The sequence below is a fragment of the Andrena cerasifolii genome, chromosome 15, assembly GCF_050908995.1.
Source record: "Andrena cerasifolii isolate SP2316 chromosome 15, iyAndCera1_principal, whole genome shotgun sequence".
In the NCBI taxonomy this organism is placed as follows: domain Eukaryota; kingdom Metazoa; phylum Arthropoda; class Insecta; order Hymenoptera; family Andrenidae; genus Andrena; species Andrena cerasifolii.
This window is the reverse complement of record NC_135132.1, coordinates 8282694-8303321: the sequence shown is the minus strand read 5'-3', so window position 1 is coordinate 8303321 and position 20628 is coordinate 8282694. Positions and strand designations below refer to the sequence as shown.

The following is a 20628-nucleotide window of genomic DNA, read 5'->3' as shown; positions in this document are numbered from 1 at the left end:
CGATTTTTTTTTCTTTGCATTTTCTTATTACGCGAAGTTTTAAGAATAATTTAAACAGCTTTATGGGGGAAGCAAGTCTCAATACTTTAGTTCGTCGGTGAAAGAACAAGGGTCGATGAACTTAAGGGGTTACGCCACCCTGAAAGTTTTCAAAACACGATTTTTTTTTCTTATTACGCGGAGTTTTAAGAATAATTTAAGTCGTCGTAGACGCAAAAATTCCACAAAATAGCCGAGTTGTAGGCTTTCAACTAGGCGCGGGTGTCGATATTCCGCAGCAGGTAGCGACCATTCTACTCTTCTTCTTTCGCGTTTTTCTCGAAACTACAGTTCCAAAGATGACCTATCAAATATCTCCGAAACTATTTGTCCGATTGAGTTCAAATTTGGCACGCATATTCTTAATGGTATTATCTGCGATTTAGCATATCAGTTTTTCCATCCCATACCCCGTTCGTATATAATTAATGGTTTAAATTCGTTTTTTCATGTGAAGAACGTATAAATTTTTTCACTGCTCTCATTTGGGCAATAATTTTTTTTCTCAAATCCCTATGCTATATAAATAAATAAATAAATAAATGTGCACTAATCAGAAATACGTAGTGCAAGTAGGAAGCCTGGGGACATTCCCTGTTTTGTTCTATTGGAGGGTAGAGGTTCTTTGTTTTTAATCAGTGCACTGAATTTTTATGGTTGTCTTTTGTGGGCATTTTTACTTTGTAATCCTTTGTGATTCAACGGTTATGTGGCTCCAGTTGCCTCCGGAAATGGACATTCCCTGTTTTTTCCTACTTGCCCTTCAATTTTGGACAGTCGTGGGTGTAAATGATTTTGAGCTGCGTACCTGGGTGACGTAGCTCGTACTTGTTCTTGTCGAGATTCTTCTCGCGGCAGACCTCCTCCAGGATTTCACCCAGGTTCATCTTCGGACTGACTCGGGACACGTACAACTGGTTTCTTGGTAGATGTACCTGCAGCAGTTGCACAATCTCTGTAATCGCTGGCTGATTAGCCGAGGGTCTATCGCAGATAGTTGTGCGTAGCAGGTGGAAATAGAACAATGTGCTGGAAACTTTTGTGATAACTCCAAGGTCCATTAAGTTGTTACTAGGGGTGGGTTCGAAGCTAGTTTTTCAAGTTCTTGAAATTCGAATGCGAATATTTGGTAAGGCTTCGAAAGTCGAGACTTGAGAAAGTCGAATCAGAAAATTTGGTAAGGCTTCGAAACTTGGAACTTGAGAATCTTGAATCAGAAAATTTGGTAAGGCTTCGAAACTCGAAACTTGAGAATCATGAATCTAAAAATTTGGTAAGGCTTCGAAACTTGGAACTTGAGAAACTTGAATCAGAAAATTTGGCAAGGCCTCGATACTCTCAAAACTTTCGAAACTCAAATCCAAAAATTTGGTAAGGCTTCGAAACTCGAAACTTGAGGCACTTGAATCCAAAAATTTGGTAAGGCTTCGAAACTCAAAACTTTCGAAACTCCAATCCAAAAATTTGATAAAGATTCGAAATTTTCAAAACTTTTGAAATTCGAATCCAAAAATTTGATAATGATTCGAATCACGAATTAAAAAATTTAGTAAGGCTTCGAAACTCGAAAGTTGAGAATCTCGAATCAGAAAATTTGGTAAGGCTTCGAAACTCGAAACTTGAGAAACTCGAATCAAAAAATTTGGTAAGGCTTCGAAATTAAAAACTTTCGAAACTCCAATCCAAAAATTTGATAAAGATTCGAAATTTTCAAAACTTTCGAAATTCGAATGCAAAAATTTGATAAAGATTCGAATCACGAATTCAAAATTTTGTAAGGCTTCGAAATTCGAAACTTGAGAAACTCGAATCAGAAAATTTGGTAAGGCTTCGATACTCTGAAAACTTTCGAAACTCAAATCCAAAAATTTGTTAAGGTTTCGAAACTCCCAAAACTTTCGAAACTCGAATCCGAAAATTTGATAAGGCTTCGAAACTTTCGAATCTCGAATCCGAAACTTTGAAAGATTTCGAAACTCTCGAAACTTTCGCAACTAGAATGCGAAACTTCGTAAGGTTTCGAAACTCGAAACTGGAAACTCTCGAAACTGGAAGTGCTAATTTTGATTTATTTATTATTTGTAAACGGGAAAGGATTCCCTTTAGTGTACAGAAGGATAATTTTGTTTTAATTTCTTTCGTGACTAGAATAATATCTATTTTTAAGAACTGAATACTACAATTTTTTGCACTAATCTTTATGGACGATAGTTAAACAGAATGGATTCAAAAATATAACAATAGACAAAACTAATTAATGCAGATTCTTGTTCAAAAAGATTTTAAACCTTTTCTTATCTGAGTTTCAATAAAATGTAAGCTCTATTGATTCGAAAATATCTTACTCTTATCCCACTGTTTAATATCAAACAAAAACAGCGATACCAAATCGTGAAGCACTAAATAATAATTCATTATTCTTTTAAAAACACTGAATAAGGTTCTTTACCTGCAACCTGAATGTCGTTTCGAAGGGTTGATTAGACTGCTTGGTCTTCCTTGGTACAAAGGTGCCCTGTTTTGGTAGCAGTTTCACCTGCAACGCCAAATACCAATTCCCTCTTAAAGAGAAACCGGACCATTCCTTATCGACACCCGGAATTAACAATGCTTCAGATAAACCTAAATCTCTTCAAGGCCCCCAGATATGACTCGATATTCCTCACAAGCTTACCATAAAAAAAAAAAAACATTTCCCCGTGAAATAATACTCAAGATTCCCTAGTGATCCCTGACAATTAATCCCCTAAATAGTCCCCTGATTATTCTAAGGAATACACCACACAATAATTAAGGGGGGCTGCCTAGTTTGACGCTCTGAAAATAAATGAGACAATTTTGTGGAATTTTTTAGAAGAAAACTATTGAATATTATAATTCCGAACTTTGCTCGTTTATTAATTGATATTCGAAGAATGCGCTGAAATTTTCTTATACAATAATAATAATTCCTTTCAAAGTTACAGTGGTAGTAGTAAGAGGGGTGTGAAAAAAGGTTTGTTCGCTGGCGAACATGTTTGTGATTGTAACAGTCATCTAAAACAAAAATCCAAACGAAATTTCTTAATCTATACGAGTGTGGTTATCGTATGAACCACATTATTTGCAAAAATCGAGTTTTGCAACACAGAAAAGTGACAAATTTTATCCCCCCAAAAAATGAAGATTCTCAGTTAAAATAATTCCTTTGTCATTTCTGTGTTTTTCAATATTTTTTATCCATCCTGGTTCATACGATAACTGCACTCATATAGATTAAGAAAAAAAATTCGCTTTTATTTCAGATGACTACAACAGCCAGAATCATGTCCGCCAGCAACAACCCTTTTTCTCGCACCCTCTTACTGCTCCCGCCGTAACTGCGAACAGAATCATTACCCTGGCATAAAAAAAATTGAGCACGTTCCTCGGATGTGAATTAATAAACGTGCAAAGTTTGGAGTGAAAATCCTGGATACTTTTCTTCCAAAAAATTCCCGAAGATTGCCTTACTTTTAGAGCGTCAAACTAAGGAGTTCCCTGGCTGCATCCAGCACCAGGAGTGAGCAGCGAGCAATTTACCGGTCCGTTCGAACTCCCCTATGATTCTCGCAGGAAAGTAGAAGCAATAGGGCCGCGAGGAGCCACTTGGCAGTACCTGGAGTGCATCCAATGCGCCAATAGGTGTGTTTGGTTGATGAGGTAGAACCATGCCGCGCTCTCCAATAGCCTGCAAAGTGTAACTGGAGGCTGCCAGTTTCTGCGCCGTGGCAATCTGCACGAGGAGGTCCATCATAGGCGTGCTGCGAACAAAAAACCTCTTTTGAAAGGAAGCATCGCGGATGGACGCGGCACCGCAACCCGCGAAATGGAAAACTCTGCTCTCGCGAGTCCGCCGCGACAACTGGATGGAACGGAGGCTTTCTTTCATCTGGAACGGCTCTCGCGCTGGTAAACGGACCATTAGTCATAGGTAATCCCCGCAGCGGCGCGAAGAGGGAAACAACTCTGTTCTACCCAGCGCCGCCGCGATTTCCACTCCGCGACCCGAATTTCTGGAAAGCGTCGAGATACGAATGCCTGGGAGGCCCGAGAACCCAGGAGGATGGAAAAAACTGATCGCGGTTACTGAATTTCTCTATTCCAAGTGGGCCCTTTTTTTGGCGCCGTTAGAAAGCACCTTGCAGTTGTTGTAATGACGCAGGGAAAGGGGCACAGTTGAATGAGTGCTTTGCGAGACGAAGTGGGGAATAATTTTTAGTTTAGCAAAAAATAATTGACGATTGCAGGGGAGGAGTGGGGATTTTTTATAGAATTTTTAATAAAAGTTTATTGAGAATAATATAATTTTAATAATACTGGGCATCAGCGTGGGGCGTCTCTTCATTTATTTCTTTATAATTCTGCCCTCCTCGGTTAAACTGTCCTATCTAGCATTTTTTCATTTTTCGAGATATGTTGAAATGTTTGAAGTTCCACAGTTAATAAATAAATAAATAAATAAGTAAATAAATAAGTAAGTAAGTAAATAAGTAAAGAAGAAAGTAAAGAAGTAAGTAAAGAAGTAAGTAAAGAAGTAAGTAAAGAAGTAAGTAAAGAAGTAAGTAAGTAAGTAAGTAAGTAAGTAAGTAAGTAAATAAGTAAGTAAATAAGTAAGTAAGTAAGTAAGTAAGTAAGTAAGTAAGTAAGTAAGTAAGTAAATAAGTAAGTAAATAAGTAAGTAAGTAAGTAAGTAAGTAAGTAAGTAAGTAAATAAGTAAGTAAGGAAGTAAGTAAAGAAGTAAGTAAAGAAGTAAGTAAAGAAGTAAGTAAAGAAGTAAGTAAAGAAGTAAGTAAAGAAGTAAGTAAAGAAGTAAGTAAGTAAGTAAGTAAGTAAGTAAGTAAGTAAGTAAGTAAATAAGTAAGTAAGTAAGTAAGTAAATAAGTAAGTAAATAAGTAAGTAAGGAAGTAAGTAAAGAAGTAAGTAAAGAAGTAAGTAAAGAAGTAAGTAAAGAAGTAAGTAAAGAAGTAAGTAAAGAAGTAAGTAAAGAAGTAAGTAAAGAAGTAAGTAAAGAAGTAAGTAAGGAAGTAAGTAAGGAAGTAAGTAAGGAAGTAAGTAAAGAAGTAAGTAAAGAAGTAAGTAAAGAAGTAAGTAAAGAAGTAAGTAAAGAAGTAAGTAAAGAAGTAAGTAAATAAGTAAGTAAATAAGTAAGTAAATAAGTAAGTAAATAAGTAAGTAAATAAGTAAGTAAATAAGTAAGTAAATAAGTAAGTAAATAAGTAAGTAAATAAGTAAGTAAATAAGTAAGTAAATAAGTAAGTAAATAAGTAAATAAGTAAATAAGTAAATAAGTAAATAAGTAAATAAGTAAATAAGTAAATAAGTAAATAAGTAAATAAGTAAATAAGTAAATAAGTAAATAAGTAAATAAGTAAATAAGTAAATAAGTAAATAAGTAAATAAGTAAATAAGTAAATAAGTAAATAAGTAAATAAGTAAATAAGTAAATAAGTAAATAAGTAAATAAGTAAATAAGTAAATAAGTAAATAAATAAATAAATAAATAAATAAATAAATAAATAAATAAAATATTAATATTAGTATTAATATTTCTATAATAAAAGTGCACCCCACTTGCTGCAAGGTCCCCACTTTATTACCAATTGCTTCAGAAAAGGACGATACCCAAATCAAATATCACCCACCCACAATTAATTACAAAACACTCTACCAATACAGAAATATTTCAGTAGGCACAGAATATTGCACGATCAAACAATCTGAGATTCGTAGGAAGTGTAAGATGAGTCCAGCTTGATCAGTACTCTCCTACTGAAACCACCATTAAAATCACTGCTCGCGCCAGTGTTTGAACCGAGGTGCGCTGGTTGGTTAGCCGAAGGAGGCCGCGCGAAAAGCGAGGAGCAAAAGTGGCGGCTCAGAAACAACCGGCGGAGCCGTCCCCGCTAATTATGCATTAGGAGCCGGTGGTAATTCGAGGATGGTCACGGTGCAATAACGCGATGATTACAGGCATTGTGGCCTCTCTCGCGGATCCGGCAATCCAGAAATTAATCTGCTAATCGGACCGTTAGATTAATTCCAGGATCGATCTGGTGATCCCCGCAGCCGGGTAAATCTAGTGTAACGAGCCGGGACACGGTTTGCTTTTCGTGCGGCTAATCGATTTCATTTCCACCGAGAAGAGTATCTTTTTACCGTTAGGCGGTCTCTTTATCGCAGATCTTCCGAATCCTGTTTTCAGGAGGCGACGATAATCGCCAGCCCCGAAGCAACCACCTCGCGAACATTCTCGGACGCCCCTGCGGAAATTCTCAAACATTCTCGCGGTTCATTCGCGGAAAGCGCCCTCTTATGCGTGGCCGCTGTTAACGGTAATTGATTCTACGCCCAAAAATGCATCGAAAATGTAGAAAGAATTTTTTTCCTACGAGCCTTCGTTTTCGAGAAAATCGAGTTTGAAAATATGGCCCGCCGCTGAAACACTCATTTTCAAACTCGATTTTCTCGAAAACGAAGCCTCGTAGGAAAAAACTTCTTTCCACATTTTTTATTCAGTTTTTCGAGCGGAATCGATTGGCTATGGTACTTTTTGCGGTAGAGACTTCTGAGCGATTTAAAAATGAAGATAAAGCGGAGACTTCTGCGACCCACTTTTTTTGAGTTATTCGGTTATATTTAATGGTGGCGAACCTAGTGCTGATAGTTTTAAGGTCTTTACAGGCAATTGTATGATTAATTAAAGCTAGGTCAGTATTACCTTCTCTGCACCGTGACCCTCTGCGTCTGGTGATGATGTTCCCGAGGTAACTGGACCAGAAGCTCCATACTCCCGGCCAGCATGTCTGCTGGTGTGTCCTCCGTCACGGTTAGAACCATTCTGGATGGCCTCTCCTCTCTAGTCCTGTAACAGAGCAAACACAGAATCCCTGTAGTCGATATACCGAAGCAGTGAAGATTAACAAAAAAATTCACAAAAAAATTCGCTTTCCACTTCATTCCACATTTATTCCAATACTTGCTTGCGTCATTGCTGCATAATTATTGCACACCTCTTATCAGCAGTTCAGAACCACAGTCTTATCACTTGCTCGTGGCAATTTCTGAACGGTATACTGAAAGTGCAGTTACTCATCCTCAAACAATTCTAACAATTCTTTTGTTCCATCGAAACATCTGCTAAATATTTTTTTTTTAGAGGTGACATTTTTTAAATTGACATTTCGCATTGAAATTTCGTTGAATTTCGTTTCGAAAGATTTAATAAATCGTCGGGCTTCTCGAAACAAACGTGACACAAATTCCGCGGGACTTCCGTAAACAGAGATGACCGCACTGTCGTGCTTTCCGCGTCACGTAGCGAGCCAATGCCAACCGTAATCATTGTCCTTTCGAAACGCGAATTATCCCCAGCCCGGACCAGGCGGCTCGCGACACAAATCGGTAATTACGATAGCCTCCGAATCTCTCCGGCCCGAGGAATGGAAAATAATATTGGAAACACTTCCTCGTGCTCGTGAATAATAACAATGTTTTTACCGGGAACTGGAATAGCATTTACCGGCAGTCGAAGGCCTTGGAGCGGGCGGTAACATTTGAATGTTTACTGCATTTTATCGATCTTATAATAGCGCTGCAAAATGTTTCCGACACTCTATACTGTTATTTTGTAATGATGTATGATGTGTTTTAAATGAAAGTTTCGATACGAAATTAGCTACGCTTGTTTTACTTCCGTTATTGTTCCACTGAGACTGAACGAAAATTTGAATATTCGAATGGTCGAACTGTTCGAGTAATTTGAATATTCGAATAATTCGGAGTACTCGAATAAGTCGAACTGTTCGAATTTAGGATTGTACCGAATACGAAGCTAAACGTGAAATATTTTTCACAATTTATTTGTGCTATTCTTTTCATATTGGTCTGTACAATTGTTCTTCAAATGATAAATTTGAAACTTTATTAATCTTTGGTAAAATTATAGATTTTGAAACGGTAGGTGGAAATTCTATTTAAATTTAGGGACGTAATGTATTTAAATGTTGAATCACAATACTCATTAATGTACTTCTAATTATTCGAATACTCCTAATTATTCAAATAATATTCGAATATTCGAATTTTACTGGTATTCGAATTATTCGAATTATTCGAATTTTACTGGTATTCGAATTATTCGAATTATTCGAATTTTACTGGTATTCGAATTATTCGAATTATTCGAATTTTACTGGTATTCGAATTATTCGAATTATTCGAATTTTACTGGTATTCGAATTATTCGAATTCTACTGGCATTCGAATTCTGCTAGTATTCGAATTATTCGAATTCTACTGGCATTCGAATTATTCGACTTCTACTGGCACTCGAATTATTCGACTTCTACTGACATTCGAATTATTCGAATTCTACTGGCATTCAAATTATTCGAATTCTACTGGCACTCGAATTATTCGAATTCTACTGGCATTCGAATTATTCGAATTCAACTGGCATTCGAATTATTCGACTTCTACTGACATTCGAATTATTCGAATTCTACTGGCATTGGAATTATTCGGATTCTACTGGCATTCGAATTATTCAAATTCTACTGGCATTCGAATTATTCGAATTCTACTGGTGATTGAATATTCGAATGCTTGGAATATTCGAATTCTACTGGTGATTGAATATTCGAACGCTTGGAATATTCGTAACACCCCTAATCGGGATCAGAGTGTAATTAGTTATGCCACAACTGGATCCTCGAAGAGCTGTTAACTCGTTAACACTGGTGGGTGGATGCAGTCGCAACCGTGGATTCTGCAACGTGTAAAACGATACACTGGAACGGCGATACTTGGAAGACGAAACGCGCGATAAAAACGAGGGGATCGTTTCCTATAACTCAATCTACCTTGTCGTTCTCCTGTGTCGAATAAGGTGGACGGATCGGTTACTACTTTATGTCACGCCGCTGTGCGCAGGTCATGGGTACATCTTAGGGGGTTTAACGAATCCTTCAACACTTTGCATTTTTTTTCTTTTTTTTTAACATTTAGGTGGATAAATCTGAATAGGTTCAAGTACTTGCATTGGAATTTGGTTGAGTTCTGCATGATTTAAATTTGAGTTCAAATTCATTCGAACTTATTCAAACATTCTCAAACTCCTCCAAACCTCAATCACATTCAACGCAATATGTAAAGTTACAAATCAGACGCAATTAAGACGTGTCTATATGAAATCTAAAAAAATCATTTAAAAATCTTTTTTTTTAATCATTTGAAATTTAAATCTTCCCACTGCCGAGTACACCAACTCACAGAAGCTCGTTATCTCCACCCTTACAGCTGGTTTTCCAGCGAGGAAGGGGAAGAACAGGCATCGCGGTTGCCCAGTGCAAAACGAAATGATAATCCCCGTGAAAATTGTTCCAATTATTCTCGGGCTCGTGCAACCGCGCGAAAACACATTGCAACGCGTACAATAATATCTCCTTAAACGTGCAATATCTTTTTTCATCAGCCAGTGCAACGATTATAATTGAATCACGCCAAACGACTTCCAAGAGAGAGTGCGCGAGCGATTAAATTGCAAAACGCCTGGCAACTGACTTTCCACAAGAAATAACGTGCCAAATCTGACTGCCTGCTAATTATCAGCAGCCTTCGAAACGACTGAAAGAACCAACTTTTCACAAAACTTTAAAATCATTCAAAAGTGAAACTTTTTAGTTCCTCAGCCTCGACATACTTTTTAATGTATTTTATCAAAGAGTTGGGCATTAAATAAATAAAGAATAATTTATATAACAGATCAAATAAAAGTTACTGTAACTTTATTCGAGCACACAACGAATAATTTTTGCAATTTTTATTCATCGTTTGATAATTTTATTTAAATAATAATTTTTGCCCATCTCTGTTCTATCATTAAAGTAGCTTGAATTGTCTTCTGTATTCGAGGATTTTCTTCCATTTTTCAATCCTCTGCTGGCGATACCGATGTTAACAGTAAGAATTTGTCCGAGGGTAAAGATCGATAGCACGAAATCGTGAATGAATCTTATCTGGGGATCACAGAGGAAAAACAGATTTCATCAGTGATTTCACAAGTGACTTCTCGCGCGGCATTGCGACATCCGTCGACTGAATGGACGTGACAGAGAGTCGTCGAAAGGAAAACAGCCACCCAGAGTCGTTTAAAATTCCTCCGCGACGAAACACTTTGGTGTACGAAATGGAGCCACGTGCCCCCTCCCCCCACCCCCAGTGTTTATTAATTCCAAGGAATTACGAAACTCTTTGCACACCTTTTCGCGCGATACAGAATTACTTCGAGGTGACGTTTTGCAGGTGGGCATTATTTGTATTTCACGTAACACAAAATCATGCTTCACGGGAAAGCGGCGGATTAAAATAAACTACGTGGGTCGATGGAGCTTTAAAAACTGCGTCGAAAAAGTAGAAAGAAATTTTTTCCTACGAGCCTTCGTTTTCGAGAAAAATGAGTTTCGAAATGTGGTCAGCTGGTACGGCGCACTCACTTTCGAACTCGATTTTCTCAAAAACGAAGGCTCGTAGGAAAAAACTTCTCTCCACATTTTTCGTGCATTTTTTCAAGCCGAGTAATTTACCGTCGGTTGGCATCATCAAATTTATTCCCATCTCGTAGAAATATTATTATTATTATTATTATTATTATTACTATTATTATTATTATTATTATTATTATTATTATTATTATTATCATTATTATCGTTATTATTATTATCATTATTATCATTATTATTATTATTATCATTATTATTATTATTATTATTATTATTATCATTATCATTATTATTATCATTATTATTATTATTATTATTATTATTATTATTATTACTATTATTATTATTATTATTATTATTATTATTATTATTATTATTATCATTATTATTATTATTATTATTATTATTATTAACGGGAAACCCTTTAGTGTACAGAGATACAAAATTATTACCATTACTACATAAAAAGATAAAAATAAGAGAAAGAAATAATATATATATATATATATATATATATATATATATATATATATATATATATATATAAAATAATAACATAAATTAAAATAATATAATATAAAATAAAATAAAGATAAATTAAGATGAGATAATAATAGATAACAAAAACATAACATAACATAAACTTTTTAAATACTACTAATAATACATATAACCAAAAAACCGAAATATCCAAAAAAAAACGTGAATTTTGATGCCCCGTCGACTCGTTGCCAAATAAATTAATAAGAGAACAGTGTAAAGGGAATGTATTCCACTTCTTCGAGTAAGTTCAGCCAGTTCCGCGACCGAACCATAAATAACTCTGCGATCGTGATGTCTGCTCTGGTCGGCGATAGACAGGGAAAGCAAATTGAGATTCACGCGGCCGTTTCGGTATCAATCACACGGGGATACGCGATGATTATTGAAGGAACGGTACCGTTACATAATTCGGGCCCCTTAGGCGGGAGGGGGGGGGGGGGAAGGGGGCCTTACGTAACTGCCCCGGCCAGAAATGGCAAAAGCGGCTGTCGGCGCTGCGCGTTAATTGCACGCATGCAAAAACCGTTGAAGACAATCTGAACTGTTGATTTATCGGACGTTTATCGCCACTGGAAAGCCCGCAGATGTGTTTCTTCTTGCGGCCACGGAACTCCGGCAGTGGCTCGCTCGCGGAACGAGGAATTGTGTTTCCCGACAGGTAAAGGTTACGAAAAAGAAAAAAAAAAGGCGTTCCAGTTCTCCTTTTAAGACGCTTGAGAAATAGCGCGGGCAAGAAACGTATCGATAACGCGGCGCAAATTAATAAATCTTCGCCCGTCGAAGAGGAACACAGCGCCACGTGCTGGCGCACGTGACTGCGGACGCGTCCCTAGAGCGATTCGTGATGGGGACTTGCTCAATCGGATTCCGTGGCCGCACACGTTTTCCACCACGAGGTAACCCACAGGCGCGCGGTAATCGGACAGCAGTGCGTGCCCGGGAGACGCTCGTCTCCGAATTCGTTTCGTTCCCGCGACAGTGGCGCCCCCCCCGGCGGAACTAGGGGAAAAACTTCGCGCGATCTTACGATCGAATTTTCTGGTAACTTTTTTCCTGCGATTCAGTCGAGCCGGGAGTGACTTTATTGGGAAGCTGCGGGGTTGAAAAGATTGTTCCGCGTGGGGAATTTGATAATCGAAAGAGTGATTGATTAATTGAGGGCTCGGATGCAATAAATAAGGGGACTAGCGCTCGAAAATGCGAAAAAGTGTTGTCCAAAGGCTGAGAAATTGGAAAATTAAATGTTGTTAAACTGTATTTTAAAAAATATAACGTTATAAAGCTCGTCACGACACACATTTTTTCTCTTTACAGGTTTTTTATCCAATCATTAGTATTCGAGATAAAAATTATAAATAAAAAAATTTTCTCCGACTAAAATCATTATTTCTTTAAACATAAATTACGATAACTTGAGTAAATATTAACGGATCGTTATGAGACTTGAAACATAAAACTCGGAAAACTCTAGCGAAGCCGTGAAATGTGTGCACAAATCTCTTATGTTAAACAATGTAATAATATTTAATTTAAAAGTAATACTGGACATAACCCATGTCTTTCGACGTTCGCCGTTAAAAAGTATCGAGGGAATTTTGAGGTACATATAACTTGCAGCGACAAAGTTGTTTCTTAATATACAAGGAAGTTTTTCACCAATTTTCGCACTGATTAATAAATAATTATAGAAGATACGACGATGTATATATGAATCCCGCGCGGCACCAGCAGTCAGCAACCGCGTACAATCGCGTCACACTGCAAGACATGACGTTCTCACTATTACATAATTATATATTACAAAAAAATATTGCGATATGATTGGATAAACAATCTGTGAAAAGAAAAATGGTGTGTCGTGGCGAGCTTTACAGCACTATATTTTTTAAAATACAGTTTAACAACATTTAATTTCCCAATATTTCTTAACGTTCGGACAATAATTTTTCCCATTTTCGAGCGCTAATCCCCTTATTGCATCCGAGCCCTTAATTAGTGCTGGTGCTGTAAACGCTGTCGTGCCCATTCGTCCATGTCGCGAGGCAAATATTGGCACGATTAACATTCTGACGAACGAATTCAGCGTCCGATCGGCTGCTTGACATGTGATTGATAAGGAATGGGGGGAAAAGTGGCACAGCGTTTGATGAACGCGATGGTTTAGCGTCTATGGCGAAGACGACTTGGGTACCAAATTGAAGTGGAATGCCGAGCGTGTGGAAATTAGCTTTACACCGTTACAGGATGTGGAATTATTAGAATGCTACTAACAGCTGAGACCAATGCGAGTTTTATTGGAGGAATATTTAATGAGGCACTAATTAATATTCTGTGTTAATTTCGTGCCCCTGTATTTTTAAAAATACACTCCTTCATAATTCAATGAATTGAGGGATATTTTGATCACACCAGCTTTCATTTTCAAAAATGAGGACCTCGGAAAGTAATCGAAGAAGGGGGTACTCAAATAACGTACATTTTGCCAAATATCTCTGCACAGGATGCTCCAAAATGCGTGCTTCGACGCGCATCTGATTCAGCTAAAAAAACTGAAGCGAAAATGTAGACAGAAGTTTTCCCGTACGACGCCCCGTTTCCGAGAAAATCCAGCTTGAACGCGAACTCCCGGGCGCCGCATTTTCAAACTCAATTTTCTCGTAAACCAGAGCTCGTACGAAAAAAATTCTTTTTGCATTTTTTTTATTTTTCCACGTAGAATTTATTCCGCGTCAAAATTACTTCTTGGAGCTTCTCCTCAAAACGCATAGACGTTTCCTTGAAATTACTGAAATGCTCGAAGGAAACCACAGTAGTGGTGCAGAAAACCTAATACAATTTTCTAAGCTGAAGAAACTTGTACAGTTCCTTTTGTTTCCCAATTTTTTGCCTTCCGACATCGCTCCATGCTCCGACGAGTGATGATAATGATCCCACTGGTCCATGGAATTATCTTCCCAGCCGCAAAAAGGGAGGAAAGCGCGTCGACCGCGAACAGGATGCGTTTCTTCGAGCTCCACGACTTTTCCAATAATTTCCTGCCGGCTGTGTAAAAACAGCCGCACGCGGAGGCCCCCTTGGAGTCGAGGAAGCGAATCACGCTTCTTCCACGAGGTTTCCCGCAAAACACCGCGACCAGCGGAGGCCGTGGAAACGCAAAAAGGACCGATACACTTCCTGAGAGGTAACGAACCGAGTCGCGTGAACGACGTTAAGGACAGCCGTCGTCGAGGAGATGATGAGCGTCGAGGAAGGCGTGATCCGCAATCACCAGGGCCCGCGATTGGTCAATTATCATTCTCGGGCAGCGCTGGAGGCGCACGAGCAGCACACGGTTCGGTTTATGCGCTGGGAATTCGAGGAAGAACGAGCTCTGTAAAAAGGCCGGAAAGCAACAGGGAGGATTTCGATGCTTCTCAGAGAGAAGCGCATTTTTCCTGCGTCTCCTGTGGCTGAAGAAGGGGAAAAATGGAAATTATCGGGCGGATCGACCTGGTCGTTACTAGGAAACTGTAAAATACGACGTTTGCCTCTGAGTTTGCAGAGAAACTCCCTACAGGAGGAGGTGTTTGATAAGGTCTGACTGTTGGGGTTACAGGAAAGGCTATGAATCGGGGTGATACTAGGAGTTTTTGTAGATTTTGTGGGTCACCTAGATGGGGGGTATACGAGGAACCCAAAAAGTTGCAAAGTTTGCTATTTTTTTTAAAAAAATTTCGTGATTTGTTGTATCCCAAGGGGTACCTCTATTGAGACAGAGTCTTGTGGTGGTGGATCACCCCAAGAACTAGGGTGATACTAGGAGTTTTTGTAGAATTTGTGGGTCACCTAGATGGGGGGTATACGAGGAACCTAAAAAGTTGCAAAGTTTGCTATTTTTTATTAAAGATTTCGTGATTTGTTGTATCCCAAGGGGTACCTCTATTGAGGCAGAGTCTTGTGGTGATGGATACCCTCAAGAACTTGGGTGATACTAGAAGTTTTTGTAGTATCTATGGATTACTTAGACAGGAAGAGAATGGACCAATCCAAAATCCAAAAATGCAACACTGTTCCACTAACTTTTATTCCATTTTCGACTCTGGGAGGAACACCACTCGACTCTGACTCTTAGCTCCACAGCGTTCCTCGTGGATTTGAGTGATACTAAATATTTAAACTATCCATGAGTCATCCATAAATAAACAAAGCGTATAATTCACAACTTCTTATTACTTTGAACTCCTATTTTGAAATTAACTCTGGGTGTACCTGTCAGAGGCCTCTATAATTTCCTTTAATTCTATATTTAAACTAGGCATACTACTAATGCCTGAAGGCACCTACAATCACCTCTACACTTCACGGACCCCCTATTTTTAACGTCCCCCCGAAACACCCCCAGCAATTCAAAATAACCTCTCCCTTCCAAGAGGCGTCCGTCCATCGTGAAAATGGTCACGCACGAATGCAACACGCGTTCCACAACCCGGCCGTGTGTCGCGCAGTTCAATGCACACGTAACGAAAATCCTTAATGAGGGCCCCGAAGACACCGACGTTCGGGCCCCGCGCGCGCGCGCACGCATTACCATTAATTCGTTTTCGCCCGCGTCGGGGTGCACGCGAGGGAACGCGCCACGGTGAACGTTACGTAAAGCGCAACGATACACCTGAGCGTGCACCTTCGTGACTGCCGCTGAAATGACATAATTCTGCTCCAGACGTGGCAATCTCCACGATTGCAGCATCTGGTGTATGGAGGTGGTGGTAAAGAAGGGTAAGAGCAATACAAATTTAATTAAAATATGTAGCTTCAAAACACCCCCCCATCCAAAGTGTTTTGAATTTTTATTCCCACAAAAAAAGAATTTTGAATTTTTAGTATTATGAAGAATTTTTAATTTTTATTGCCATGAGGACTGAATTTTGAATGTGTATTACCATGAACAGAGAATTTTTAATTTTTATTACCATGAAGAGAGAATTTTGAATTTTTATTACCATGAAGACAGAATTTTTAATTTTTATTACCATAAACAGAGAATTTTTAATTTTTGTTACCATGAAGAGAGAATTTTTTATTTTTATTACCATAAACAGAGATTTTTTAAATTTTTGTTACCACGAAGGGAGAATTTTGAATTTTTATTACCATAAAGAGAGAATTTTTAATTTTTATTACCATGAAGAGAGAATTTTAAATTTGTATTACCATAACCAGAGAATTTTTAATTTTTGTTACCACGAAGGGAGAATTTTTAATTTTTATTACCATGAAGAGAGAATTTTTTATTTTTATTACCACGAAGAATTTTAATTTCTAAAAATAAATTTTCCACTGACTCCCTCAATTTTGGTATCCCAAAAATGACAACACTGGGCTACAGTTTAGAAAAAAATTTGTAAATTTAATTTTCAGTTTTTGCTATTGCCCTGACACAGTTTCAGGGTTAAATGGGTGTTTCGTGGGGCCCGCTCGATGGACCGTCTCGCATGGTCGATCCGCGTAAACGCGAACAATACGCCCGATCGTTCCATTCATAATTCGCGGCAACGACTCCAGCGGTAAACAGACTGGAAAGTGGTCAATAACTCCGCGGCTGAGTCGATCGGACAGGTGGAGAACTAACGGGATGCGCTGTTGGAATTTAGGAAGGCCGGGGCCCGGAGCTGTGGAACGGAGATGAGTCCCCACCCCCGCCGCCTCAACCTGTGCGCCTTATGCAATTTTCAAGGATATGCACTAGTTCCATTCGCGCCTCTAAGCGTGCAGAAACCTTCCCAGCGTGATTAATCATTCCTCTGAAACGCTTGCAGCGCTCTTTACAATGGTTTACATTCGGCAGCAAGAATATGTGATTTGTGGTTGAGACCGACGGGAGATGATTCAGCAGAAAAAAACACACAAGAAAAGTCGAATAAAGTTTTCTCGTACGACGAACCGTTTTCGAGAAAATTCATTTCGAATGTGACGTCGAGGGTTCCGCCTGGGATCACCGAGCCGCGGAGAACGCCTATGGGCGTCGAGCGAGTACAGGAATTGCCTATAGTCATGGCTGTTCCGCACGCGGCGACGGTGTTGGAGGCTTTTTAACACCGAAAGCTGGGAATCGATTATTTGTGAAATGAAGGGACTCCGTGGACCTTAATGGGACACTGTGACGATTCTGAACTAATATTTTTTACTTCATTGGTATCTCAGGGCCATGGTGACCCAGCATACACTCGAAGAAAATTAGAACGACTCGTTTTCCCCTGGCCGCAGAATCGTCTCATTGTTCACGGCGATTCCCATGAGAGTTTCGTGGAACACGGTGAACAATGGATGGTTCGTTGGTCGCGCGACGCACGCACGACGGCGACGTTCTTCAGGGTGCAGGTGCGCGGGCGTGTAATTCGATACACGAGCGAAAAAACGACCGTTCGCCCACGTGCCCTGGCTTCTAACGAACGACGCTTCCTCGAATTGCGAGGGGGGAGTCGATAGTTCACCGATTTAATCGATATTCCACGAAGATGAAAGTTATTCTTGGGTGCATTCCGGGAATACACCGAGCACGTGCGAAGACCGCCTATGAGCGTTCAGTTTGTATGGTGAACAAGTGTAATGAAATGGTCCCCGCACAGGGGGGTGCTGGATGTTCAAATATTTTTATCGACGGAATTAAAAGCTATTTTATTTAGCTTTGCCTTGCATTTCATACTTTTTTGGATGCCAGAATGAAATTGCCGGAAGATTCCGCATGGGTATTGAATACAGAATCTGAATGTGATTAATGGAGACTTCTTTATTTCATCAAAGAAACGTGAGTTTCTCGGGGAAAATGGCGCGCTATTCTCCTCGTATTTTCACTTGCGACACCGAATTAAGCTAAATGTGGGCTAATGGCCGAAAGGGGCACTACGAAGTAGGCCCTCGACTTACAGTCACCGTTTAAAAGTCACAGCGCTACGAAACGAGTTTCGCGATTCCATTTGGGAGTCCTCGACTAAATCCTGTCTCACGGAATGGAAATACCGGTGGTATTAAAGGAAATGCTCCACATACCGCAGAGCGAGCACCGTCTATAGGATATCACAGGCATCTTGATTCTGCAATTATTCATGGGTCAAATTGCTTTTCAGGGAGGATGCTCTCAATTAAATACTGCTCGTGTTTCCATACTGCCAATAAAACCACCTAGAGTTACGCACATCTTTCTAATTATTTTGAAGCGAAATTTAAAATTTAAATTCTTCAAATTTGAAATTTGTCTCACTCTGAATTACTCAAGTTTCAAATTTCACCAGCTTTGAATTATTCAAGTTTTAAATTTTGCCAATTTCGATTTATTCGGATTTTTACATTTTCCCGAATTTGAATTATTCAAATTTTAAATTTCTCCAGCTTTGCTTTATTCGAATATTAAATTTTCCCGAATTTGGATTATTCAAATTTTAAATTCCTCGGATTCGGATTACTCAAAATTTTGATTTTCCCGATTTTGAATTATTCAAATTTAAAATTTTCTCAGCCCTGAATTTTTCACATTTTAAATTTCCCAAGTATTCGAATATTAAATTTTCCCGAATTCAGAAAATTCAAATTTTAATTTTCCCAACATTGAATTATTCAAATTTTAAATTTCTCAACTTCGAATCATTCAAATTTTAAATATTAAAAAATTTGAATTAGTCGGAATTTTAAATTTCCCTAAATTTGAATTATTTGGAATTTTAAATTTCCCTAAATTTGAATTATTTGGAATTTTAAATTTCCCTAAATTTTAATTATTCGAATTTAAAATTTCCCGGATTTGGATTACAAAAATTTTAATTTTTTCTAATAATTCAAATTTTTTTTAATAATTCAAAATTTAAATATTAAAAAATTTGAATTATTCGAATTTAAAATTTTCCCAATTAGTCTTAATACGGCTACTGTCAGTCGACCAAGTACCTCCATTTCGATCTATCCCGATCACCAGAAGGAATTCGCGCGAAAGTGGGCGCAACCCCAAGAATGTTCTTCCTCCTCCAATTAAGTCCCTCACTTACCACGCCGACCGCTGCTAATTCCATTCAAACAGAAAAAGTTCCACGAAACGTGTACGAAAAATAGTCTCGCACAGATTTCGTTACGTCCAAAGGCAAAATTCCCCTTTCACTGAACGACTTCATAATTTCCTCCCATGAGGCACGCGAGGCCGAGAGATTCGACTGCATTGTGCGGCGGTATCGATCGGCAGATCGGTTGCAAAACTATCGCAGGAGAAAACGCCATTTTCGTGGCTAACAACGATCTTCCCAGAAGCCCAGCATTCCGTTCTTCCCTCCCCCCAGCACGAATACTTTCGCGCAAATTGCTCGACACACTGGCAAAATCGAGCAAAATGCCCCCCGTGAACGAATAGTAAAATTCCTCCACAGTTGCTTTGATTTTGTTGCCGCGGCCCCGTCCAAGTAATTTGTCCGATGATTCAATTACGACCGCCTTGTACCTGTCGCTTGTAATCTGGTTTCTTGCCCGCGATAAGCAGCTGCTTTCCTACGTAGAAAAATAAATCGCGCGGAAATACTGCGAAGGAAAGTACGCATCGAGGATGTGGCATTACTACTCGCACAGTGGCGGAGAAAAAAAGAGTCGAAAAACTCTACACTTAACCCACAAAAGAGGATGGCAAAATTTATGGCACTTCCAACGAATGACAGTGGATACCTGCGACGGGAAATAAATAAATTATCCCTCGCTAATTCCCCAACCTGTTCCAACAGCTCCTTTAAAATGACCAGAATCTCGTTGCACGGGAAACCGCGTCGCCCCACATTGCGAATTAACATCGTATTGTCGATCCATCGACCAGATTACCGGAGAAACCAGGCACGCGAAATAATCGGTTCAATAGCAGCGGACAGGTTTCTCGCGGACTCGTTGCGTTTTACATTCGCAACTGGATCTCTGAAAGAGGCAGCTTCGTTTCCACGCGACACCTCTTCCCCCCTTTTTTTTTTTACTTCATTCTACGCTGCTTAACGACGCTCATAACGGTACGGAACTCGGTGTACGCCAGGTCAGCCGGGTTTCTCGCCTCATAATTCCTCTGCATCCTACCTTTTTTTTTAAATCCCGCCCGATTCGGCGACAATAATTCGTCGACCACTTGCGTGCCATCCCACCGTTTCCCCGTGCAGCAGGTCACTTTAATCGCTCAATTACTCCCAGCTGAAAGAATCGCCTGGATGTCGCGGCCACTGACAGGCACCCCTCGTAAAATCGGGCAGTAAAAATTCAATAATAAAAGGTGTCGTAAATTCGTAATTTTAGTGCGTGCTTTCGTGGCGTAAGAAGGTAATAAAAGAGTCTGGCGACTGGCGCTCGTTATCATTCCTCTTGATCAGTCGACTCTGAACTTGAAGATACCCTGAGGGAGAGCAAGGTCCGATCGAATTTGGTATTCCCCTCGCAGAGTTTCTTTTTTTTTTTATATTCTTTCTCGCGAGACGTTGTATGGAAATGCGGCTGAATGTGGAACAGGAGGAGACAGGCAGACAGACAGACAGACGTAC

At 39.1% G+C, this 20628-nt stretch overlaps 1 protein-coding gene across 9 annotated transcripts in view; it reads right to left on the bottom strand.

Annotated features, from left to right (window-relative positions):
* The window catches only part of LOC143377105 (uncharacterized), a 99148-nt gene that overhangs the window by 14887 nt on the left and 63633 nt on the right, over positions 1 to 20628 (bottom strand). For all 9 annotated transcript variants that reach the window (XM_076828035.1, XM_076828037.1, XM_076828043.1 and 6 more), the window contains 4 exons: positions 6781 to 6924; positions 3677 to 3821; positions 2489 to 2575; positions 848 to 974 (listed from right to left, as the gene is read on the bottom strand). In XM_076828035.1, the coding sequence (XP_076684150.1) occupies positions 848 to 974; positions 2489 to 2575; positions 3677 to 3821; positions 6781 to 6924 (503 nt within the window). The remainder of the gene's footprint in view (positions 1 to 847; positions 975 to 2488; positions 2576 to 3676; positions 3822 to 6780; positions 6925 to 20628) is intronic.